At 58.7% G+C, this 9,727-nt stretch overlaps 2 protein-coding genes across 2 annotated transcripts; one reads left to right on the plus strand and one right to left on the minus strand.

Moving 5' to 3' along the window:
- Window positions 1-577: 577 nt before the first annotated feature.
- TMCO6 (transmembrane and coiled-coil domains 6) lies at window positions 578-7,437 on the plus strand. Its single transcript, XM_059483632.1, has 12 exons — window positions 578-656; window positions 1,626-1,750; window positions 1,956-2,065; window positions 2,156-2,339; window positions 3,139-3,243; window positions 3,778-3,863; window positions 4,380-4,496; window positions 5,149-5,260; window positions 5,343-5,508; window positions 5,590-5,684; window positions 6,436-6,603; window positions 7,218-7,437. Exons 1-12 carry the CDS (start codon window positions 578-580, stop codon window positions 7,374-7,376), a joined length of 1,506 nt encoding a protein of 501 aa, XP_059339615.1. The 3' UTR covers window positions 7,377-7,437.
- Window positions 7,438-7,637: 200 nt separating this feature from the next.
- Window positions 7,638-9,718, minus strand: NDUFA2 (NADH:ubiquinone oxidoreductase subunit A2). Its single transcript, XM_059483633.1, has 3 exons — window positions 9,592-9,718; window positions 9,379-9,485; window positions 7,638-7,833 (listed from the first exon to the last, which is right to left on the minus strand). The coding sequence occupies exons 1-3, from the start codon at window positions 9,693-9,695 to the stop codon at window positions 7,742-7,744; spliced, it is 303 nt and encodes a 100-aa protein (XP_059339616.1). The 5' UTR covers window positions 9,696-9,718; the 3' UTR covers window positions 7,638-7,741.
- Between the last annotated feature and the right edge of the window lie 9 nt (window positions 9,719-9,727).

Genomic DNA, 9,727 nt, shown 5'->3' on the forward strand with positions numbered 1-9,727 from the left:
TAGCAAAAGGATTTTTCATAAAAGATGTCTGCGACACCTCAGGGCTCCCGCGGTGCTGGGCACCCTGCAGGCAATGCAGAAGGGGACAGGACTGTCACACCTGGTACCCAGAACTGGATGAGCTTTAAGGTCTCTTCTATCCAAAAGGGTCTGGAATTCCCTGAAACTGCTGCTGAGTGACGATGGCAGCCCCAGCCGCCCTCTGAGCTTTCCTCCCGGCCCCTTCTGACGAGCCCCCAGCTCTGCCCGGGCTGGCACCTCAATTTCTGCCCTCAGCCGCAAATTCCCCAAACACTCGCTGGGGAACTGCTCTGCCCTCGGTCCCTGGGCAGGGACCCGCCTTGTTCTGCATTTCTGGCGAACCTTTGGGAGCTTTTCTTGCCCTCAGCACAACCAGCGCCCATCCCACCGCATCCCATCCCTGCGGGGCACAGCCGCCCAAACTCGGAGCGGGTTGGACGCTCCGGATACGAAAAGGGGCCGGGATCTTGTTTTCCCCGCCCCGGGACCGCCCAGGACGGCCTTTTCCTCGGCCTTTTCCTCCTCCTCCTCCTTTTTCTCCTCCCCCGGCTCCGCCATGTGGGCCCGGCGGCGGGCCCGGCGCGGCGGGCGCAGCGCGGAGGAGCTGCGGGTGCGGCGGCGGGAGCGAGAGGCAGGTCCGGCCGGGCACTGCGGGCACAGCCGGGGGTGTGCGGGGTCCCCATGGGTGGGAGGGACCCCGCAGATCAGCCCTTGCCATCCCCATCCCCGCCCTGCCCCGCGGGATGCGCGGGGTGAGCGGCGCCGCTGCCCGCCTGGGGAAGCGTTTGACAGCTTCGGGCTTTAACCCTTGGGGTTCCTGCCGTGAATCCCCCGTTCGTGCCGTGAATCCCCCGTTCGTGCCGTGAATCCCCCGTTCGTGCCGTGAATTCCCCGTTCCTGCCGTGAATTCCTCGTTCCTGCCGTGAATTCCCCGTTCCTGCCGTGAATTCCCCGTTCCTGCCATGAATCCCCCGTTTCTGCCATGATTTTTTCCACATCCCCCCACTGTTTGGGTTTTCCAAGGTCTTAGCCTGGAGCAGAGGAGGCTCAGGGGGGACCTTGTGGCTCTGCACAGCTCCTGACAGATGGGGACAGCCGGGGGGGTCGGTCCTGCTCCCAGGGAATAGGGACAGGAGGAGAGGAACGACCTCAGGGGAGGTTTAGGTTGGATATTAAGGAAAATTTCTTCATCAGAAGGTGGTCAGGCATTGGAACAGGTGGAGTCACCTTTTCTGGAGGTGTTTTCCAAAGAAGTAGATGGGGCACTTGGGGCATGGCTTAGTGGCCGTGGTGGTGTTCAGTTGAAGGCTGGAGTTGATGATCCTGTACGTATTTTCCATCTTTAATGATTTTCTGATCCTGTGTGAAATCCAGCCTCATGTCCCTCCACCTGTCCCCTTATCCCAGCAGTGGTTTCACACTTTGTGTGCCCAACCCTCAGCCCTACTCCACGCACAGCCCTGCCCGTGCATCCCTTCCAGGCTTGCACAGGGAGTTCCTCCCTGGAATAAGGGAGGAGTGATGCCCTAGGGGGGGCTGGAGGAGCGTCCTGCCCGGGCAGGTGTGGCCGTGCCGGGCAGCTGTGACTGTGCCCTGCCCTGCAGCTCTGCGCAGGGCCCGGCGGCAGCAGCAGCTGGTCAGCAAGCGGCTCCTGCGGGAGGACAGCGCCGCCCAGGAGGGGACACAGGATGGAGCAGACATCGTGCCAGACCCGCTCTCAGAGGATGAGGTGAAGAACCTGACGTTCTCCATGGCAGTGGGGGTCCTGGGGGTCTTCCCCAGACTCAGCATGTGAAGGAGGCAGGGCCGGGTTTGGGAATGGTTCTGGGTCACTGCCAGGCACATTCAAGGCTCCTTTGCCTCAAGGATTAATGGGGTGCAGTCTTAGTGCTGGCAGTGCTGGCAGCTCAGCCACCTCTGAATTCCCTGGGCAGGTTCTGGAGCTGCTCAGGGGTGTGCAGAGGGGTTCGGAGGACAGGAGGCGACGGCTCGGCCGCCTCCGCTGGGCTCTGCAGAACGAGGACACTCAGCAGAAGTTTGTCAGGTCAGCCAGGCCTGCTGTGCCTCTTACCAGGGCCTTGTCCCCAGGGCCCCGTGGCTGAGCTGGGAGGTGACAGCAGCCTTTGGTCCCCAGGTTGGACGGCAGCATCCGAACGCTCACCGGGCTCTTCACCAGCAGCCTGGCTGAGCTGCAGCTGGAGGCTGCCCGCTGTCTGCACGAGCTGTCCCACTCCAGTGTCCCTGCTGTGGCCGAGGCCTGCCTGCCTGTCACCTCCTACCTGCTCACCTACCTGTCAGGACACAGCCTGGAGCTCACGGTGAGATCCATTCCCACCTGGGAACCCTTTGGGGTGCTGGGTGTTGATCTCTGCTGGTCACACGTGGCTCACGTGGGAGCTGCTCAGGAGGGGCCCTCTGGAAGCAAAAATCTTTTGGCATCACAGCCTTGCCCCTGGAGCAGGATTGTTCCCAGTGCCCAGGTGTTACAGCCTGCCCTGAGCTGGGGTAACTGAGTTCTTGTTAGTCACAGATCCCTTGGGTTGGAGTAGAGTGGAACCACACTGAGTGACCCATGTTTATGTACATATATATATATGTGTGTGTGTGTGTATATGTATATATATATCTATATCTATGGTAGATTTATTTTAGAACAATATGCAATAGAAAGGAATCATTTTGGTTGTTATCTGTAGAAATGGCACAATATAAAAGTACAAAGATGTCACTTAAGAAAATATATAAGGAAAAGAAAGAAAGGATAAGAGTAGATAGAGTGGCTGTGGTTCCACACTGCAGCTTGATCTGGGAAGGAGCAAACAGCTGCAGTAGCTCTGGGATGGCCAGGTGTTTCCAGCTGCTCCATGGGGAAGCAGACAGGCTCAGAGCTGAGGAGGGAGGTGGGGAGTGACTCCACTGCTGATCCCATTTGAGTGCAGCACACAGGCAGGCTCCAGGAGAGCCAGAGGGGGCTCAGGGAAATGTCACCCTGAAAAACCTTCACAGTGGGAGTGATCAGATCCCGGCTTCAGCCAGACAGGAGAAGAACAAACTGTGTGGGGCCTGGGGCTGTGCTGGCTGCCCAGAGTCACCTCCTGCTCTGCTGTGTCCTTGCAGGAGCTGTGTTTGTACACACTGGGGAACCTCGTGGTAGAAAGTGAGGCTGTGAGGAAGCAGCTGCTGCCTCAGGGCATTATTCCAGTGCTGGCATCCTGCATCCAGGTGGGTGAAACAGCTCAGCCACATTTCTGCTGTGCCCTGGAGAGGCTTTTCTGGCTGACGGCCCTGAGTCACCAGCCCTCCTTCCAGCTGTGGGGAAACTCCAGGGAGCTGTTCCCATGAACCTGAGGGTCACTTGTGGGCTCCCTGTGCTCATTCTCAGGGCTCAGCTCAGCACTTTGTGCTCTTCTCCAGCTGAAGAGCTGGAGCTCCAGTGGCTGCCTGGGACAGTCTGTAGCACAGCTGTCCCCTCTGCCTGGCCTGGGTCCAGCAGGGCTGTGCTTTGCAGGTCCAAATGCTCAAAGCAGAACTTCTGCTGCATTTGGGCCAAGCCCAGTGAATGTGGGGAGGGGAACAGCTCAGCTCTGGTGTGGCCACAGGTTCCTGTGTCCCTCCTGGTCCCCTGTGTGTCCCCTCTTCTCCAAGCACAGTGGGGCTGTGCCACTGAGCTGCGTTTGGCTGGCACCCTGGGGCCCTGGCTCTGCCAGGGGGATTCAGCTCTGCCAGGAGGGATCAGCTCTCTTCTCTCTGTTGCAGTCCCCTCACGAGGCAGTGCTGGAAGGTGTGGGCTATGTCCTCTCACAGCTCCTCCAAGCCAAGGAAGCACCCACAGAGATCATCCCGTGAGTCTGAGCCTCTGAACCCTGCACCAGGACGGGCCCTGGGGCCTCCAGTGGTATTTGTGTGCTGGGGACACGAGGCCTTCCCCATCCCAGTGACATTCATAGTTCAGGGCACCATCCTGCCAGAACTGTGCAGGTTTTGATGCAGATCAGGGAGCAGAGCTTGGCTCCTTTCCCTCAGCCTCATCTGAGCAGACAGCTCTGGTATTTCATAAAGGCCAGCATGGAGCAGGGAAGGCTTGCAGGGAATTCTGGCTCTGTTCCTCTTGCAAGGGAAAAGATCAACTTGACAGCCCCCAGTGCCAAAAATGTGACCCCGGTCAGAGTGTCCTGAGTGTCCCCAGGCCCTGCCATGGACAGGGAGGGCTCAAAGCTGCAGCCCTTGGCTCAGGGTCCCTTCCAGGTGTGTGTTTGCACCCTGTGCCCCCAGGATGGGTACAGCAGCTCCCTGCTCAGGGTCTGTGTCTCCCTGTTGGTGTCCTGCCTGTGCCTTCAGTAACTGCTCTCTGTCCCCAGGCTGGTCCTGGACTCAGCTCTGCCCCAGCACATGCTCCAGTTGGTCTGCTCCGGCCTCAAGGCTGCCATGGGAGCAGCTGTGGAGTTTGCCTGGTGTCTCCACTACATCATTTGTAGGTAAATGCAATTTTCTCCTCATTTTGAGTTCCCTGGGGGCAGCCAGAGGCATGAAGGCTCATGGTCCTGTGAGGGGATCTGGATTGCCTCCCCTTTTCCCTTGGGAAAGAATTCCCCAGCCAGCCTGTGTGTCCCAGCTCTCCTGTGTGAGAACATGTGCTATTTGCAGGATCACTGAGCTCTTTTACAGAGTGGTAAAGGGGGATGAACCTGAGGAGGCTGTTTCTAGTCCTCTGAAATGCCCTCACATTGCTTCCCCATGCCTGGAGTTGTCCCCCATCCTTCCCAAGGTGAGGTCCCTGAATCCTCACACTTGTGGGGCTGGCCCAGGGCCCCCCATGTAGGCTGTGCCAGCAATCCCTGCCTGCCACTGGAGCCAGGGAATGAGTGGATATTCAAGGGTCAGGGCTGTTGTTCCCAGACCCACACAGACAATTCCAGTGAATCTGTTCTTCATGGGCTTTTAAATTTCCCCATAAACTCAGGAAAAAACCTGCTATTCCAATGTGAAACAAGTCACTGCTCCAACATGAAACAAGCCCTGTGGTGGTTCAGGAGAGCACTCTGCATTCCCAGGCCCTGTTTGGTGAGGGGATGTGGCAGTTTCCCCTCTCCAAGCTCCAAAGGCACTGCCCTGTCCCTCCCTGTGCAGGCACAAGGACAACGAGCTGCTGCTGGCCCTGGGGGCCGTGCCTGCGCTCACTTCGCTGCTGCTCGACCTGGCTGCCCAAATCCCCCCGGAGACTCCCGAGGGCCTGGAGCTGGTGAGAGGTGGGCAGGGGACTGGCTGGTCTCAGGCTGCCTGTGGGGACACTGCTCAGCCACAGCCCTGTCCCCGTGTCACAGCTGGTGTGCCCCGTGCTGCGGTGTCTCAGTAACCTGCTGGCACAGCCAGCCAGCCAGGGCCCGGACACACGGCTGCTCATCGCCCTGTTCCTCATCCTGCAGTGCTTCCTGCAGCAGCACCCCTTCCTCATCCACGAGTGCCTGTGGCTGCTCAACAACCTCACAGGTCAGTGTCAGCTGCTGGCGCAGCTGGGCACAGCTGGCGTTGCCCTGGTTTTGTTCACCTGTTCCTTCTGTGCCCACCCAGCGGATGATCCCTCCTGCTGCTCTGCTCTGCTCTCCCTGGACCTGCTGCCAGCCCTGCTGCAGCTCCTGACGTGTTCCCAGATGGGCACAGTGCTGGTAAACCCTGCCCCAGGCATTGGGGGCACTGGAGTTTCAGGAACATGAATCCCACACTGGCAGTGCTGGAGTTGGGGGTGGATGGGGCAGCAGTGACAGCTTGGCAATAGGTGTCCTGTGGTGGCAGCCACCAGCCACCTCCCCTGGAGCCACCCCAGCTGTGTGTGCCTTGTCCCAGCATAAGGGTGGTCCCAAGGGAGGTGTTAGCTTGGGCCCACCTCAGAGCAGGCCTGGGAAGGCTCCTGCCTTTGCTTTGGAATGCCCCAAAGCTTTAGGAGATTGGGGCTCTGCCAGGAGTGGGTGGCAAGGCTGGGCCTGCCTGGCACAGGGATGAACGTGGAGAAGGCTTCCCAAATCCAGTGGTTTGGTGGGCACTTGGCTGTGGGCAAGCACCTGGGAGGACAAGAAAAAAGGCGGAGAGGGACTTTGGGCAAGGGCACCAGTGACAAAACAACAGGGAATGGTTTCACCCTGAGAGGGCAAGGTTAGATGGAATATTGGGAAGAACTCTTTCCTGTTAGATGGTGAGGCCCTGGCACAGGCTGCCCAGAGAGGGGATGGGGCTTGGAGCAGCCTGGGATAGTGGAAGGTGTTCCTGGCCATGGCAGGGTTGGGCTGGGTGAGCTTTAAGGTCCCTTCTAACCCAAACCATTGCACAGCTCCATGGCATGGGCAGTGGTTGGGAGCCCTCCCAAGCCTGTCAGGAATGTGCCCATGGAGCATTCACTGCTCCCTCCTGTCCCTCCCACAGGTCCTGACTGTGCTGTGCAACGTGGCAGAGAAGGGACAGTTCCAGTGCCAGCAGCTACTCCGGCAGCCCCTCCTGGCCCAGCTCCTGCCCCTGCTCACACTGCCCGACCCTGAGGCTGTGGGGCAGTGCCTGGAGCTGCTGCACCTCCTCTTCCTGCACTGCCCAGAGGTGAGAGCTCAGGGGGCAGGATTGTAGAGGGGATGGGGAATCATTACTGTGGGGGTTGTTGTTGTTGTGGAGGGGGATAATTGTCATAATCTGAGTCACAGTGACTGCCACACCACCCTCCACCCCCCAGCAGCCAGGCCCCTGCCCAAAGGGACACTGTGGTCCACAGGGTGGGTGGAAGCCCTTGTTCCTGCAGAGTTCCTTTCTTATTGGCAAGGACTGGTGTTGGGACAGGTTGTTTCTACCCCAAGTTTTCTTTTGCTCCTGCTGAGGTTGCTCTGCTTGCTGCAGCTCACAGGAATGAATTCTGTGAGGTGGGCAGGCCCTGGCACAGGGTGCCCAGAGCAGCTGTGGCTGCCCCATCCCTGGATGTCCAAGGCCAGGCTGGAGGAGGCCTGGAGCACCTGGTGGAAGGTGTCCCTGCCATGGCAGGAGGTGGGAATGAGAGGGACTTTAAAGTCCTTCCCAGCCAAGCACCAGCATGGTGAGGTTTACCTGGATTGGGAATGCAGCTCTGGGGAATTCCTTCAGCCCTGTTCCCTGGGATGTGGTGGCTTGGGCAGACATGATCAGCTGCAGCATCCATCCAGCTCTCACCCTCTCCTCTCACACAGGCTGCTGCTGAGTTCACCAGGCAAGGTGGGCACCGGGCCCTGGAGCAGCACCAGGGCACTCCAGAGCTGCAGGAGCGGGCACAGGCACTGCTGGACATGGTCAGGCAGCCCCCAGGAGCCCCCAGTGCCTGCCAGGCCACACTGGCTGCCTCCTCCTAGGCCTCACCCTCTCCCTTCCCTCTCCTGAACTGCCAGGGGAGGAATAAACTCCTCACCCCAGTGCCCAGCTTCCCAAGGGCTGCTCAGGGCTCGGATGTGCCCAGTGCTGGCTGCATGGGGGGCTGGTCCTTGTCACCACCCAGTGCCCCCAGAGCCTGGAGCAGGGGCAGAGCTGAGCTGCAGCCCAGGCAGACTCTCCTGTGCCAGGGAGGGCTGAATGGCTGCCTCAGCTATTCCTTGGGCTCTGAGCCACCACCAAACTCAAGGTAAGCACATTGTGTTTATGAACTGATAAATTAAAGATACATCTTTGACATTAAAGATAATCAGTCAGGTATCCAGCAGGTGTGTACTTCTGTCTGTTGTCATGCATGGCTTTTCACAACGCTCTCCAGGGCCTTGGCCACTTCATCCACGCTCAGGTTGCTCAGTGGGATGCTCTTCTCTTTCCCAAACTCTGTGGGAAAACAGTCAGGGTGAGAGGGGGCAGGTGTGGGGTCCTTTCCTGCTGCAAGGCACTGATGTCACAGCCCAGGCTCCCATCACCACATCCCAGTGTTCCTCCATGTGCCCAAGTTAACATTTCCAATTTCCTATTCTCCTCCTTTCCCTTGGAAAGAACTCAGAGCAGCTCAACACCTTTCCCAGTCTCCTTTTGTTAGCTCTGCCTGGGCAGAGACACATCCAAGAGCAACCCTGTGCCCTTCAGCCTCATCCCAGCAAGGTGTTCCCCTCAGGAAAGCAGCCTGAAAACTGTTCCTACAGCTGCCCCAACCTGGGCTGACCCCGGGCTCAATTTCCCTGCCAGTCCCACCCAGACACACGAGACTCCCCTGCTCTGTGCTCAAAGAGTCACTGCATCTTTTCAACAGGTCCTAAATTAGTTTTTCCAGCCTGGATGACCTTTGAGGAAAACAAATCATTTCCAAAGGGGCTTTTCTGCTTTCTTCTTGCTGTTTCACTGAAAAGGCAGTGAAAATAAAGGAGGAACAGCCACACGTTTGTGTAGTGACAGTGTTCACAGGGATCTGAGGATGAGGGAAGAGATGAGGATCTGACTCCATGTTTCAGAAGGCTTGATTTATTATTTTATGATATTTATTATATTAAAACTATACTAAAAGAAAGGATTTAATCAGAAGGCTAGCTAAGAATAGAAAAGGCATGAAATGATAACAAAGGCTTGTGTCTCAGAGAGTCCGAGCCAGCTGACTGTGATTGGCCATTAATTAGAAACAACCACAGATGCACCTGTTGCATTCCACAGCAGCAGATAACCATTGTTTACATTTTGTTCCTGAGGCCTCTCAGCTTCTCAGGAGAAAAAAATCCTAAGGAAAGGATTTTCCATAAAAGATGTTTGTGACATGTAGTGACTGGGGTGAGGGTAGGAGATGAGCCAGACCCAGAGGCTGGGAAGGCCCTGCTGAGCACTGAGCCCTCCCTGCTGTGCTTTCCCCGGGTCAATTCCCTGCAATGACCCCAGAGCCTGTGCTGAGGGCAGCTGCTGCCTCCCCACCACCCTCCCTCTGTAACCCCTGCGCTGCCGTGCTGCAGCGGCACTGCCTGCCTGAGGGTGGCAGGGCTGGCACGGAGCGGCTGTGGATGCCCCGAGCGGCTGTGGATGCCCCGAGCGGCTGTGGATGCCTGGAGCAGCTGTGGATGCCCGGAGCGGCTGTGGATGCCCGGAGCGGCTGTGGATGCCCCGAGCGGCTGTGGATGCCCCGAGCGGCTGTGGATGCCCCCGCCCCGCAGTGCCCAGGCCGGACAGGGCTGGCAGCAGCCGGGTCGGTGGAAGGTGTCCTTGCCCATGGCAGGAGGTGCCCATGGAGAAGCTTTAAAATCGCTTCTAACCCAATCACTCTGTGATTGTCCCATCCCCGTCCTCCCGTGCCTGTCCTTTCCCCACGTACCTCCCTCGATCCTTCCCAGAGCTCCCTGTCCAACCCCAACCATGCCCGGATAATTCCGTGCTGTTTCCCGACGGGTACCCCCTACTCACCGTACCGCGCCCACAGCTTGGGCTGGATACCGGAGCACTCGCGGATCAGGATGGGGAAATCGGGATTCGCCTTCTTCAGGGTCACGTAGTGCTGCTCGATGAATTCCCTGCGGAGGGAAGGAGGAGCGGCGGGTCCCTCTGGCTCAGCCCGGGGGTGGCTCGCTCCCCTGGAGGAGCACCCCCGGCCCCGGCCCGGCCCATCCCCGCGCTGACCTGACGCCGCGGCTGCTGGGGGAGCGCTGGCACAGGTGGATGCGGAGCTCCCTCAGCGCCAGGCCCAGCCTGCCCCCGATGCTCTTCACAGAGACCGCCGCCATCTTCCCTGCCCGGACAACAGCGGGGGTGGGAC

Source organism: Ammospiza nelsoni, chromosome 16 (assembly GCF_027579445.1).
Source record: "Ammospiza nelsoni isolate bAmmNel1 chromosome 16, bAmmNel1.pri, whole genome shotgun sequence".
In the NCBI taxonomy this organism is placed as follows: domain Eukaryota; kingdom Metazoa; phylum Chordata; class Aves; order Passeriformes; family Passerellidae; genus Ammospiza; species Ammospiza nelsoni.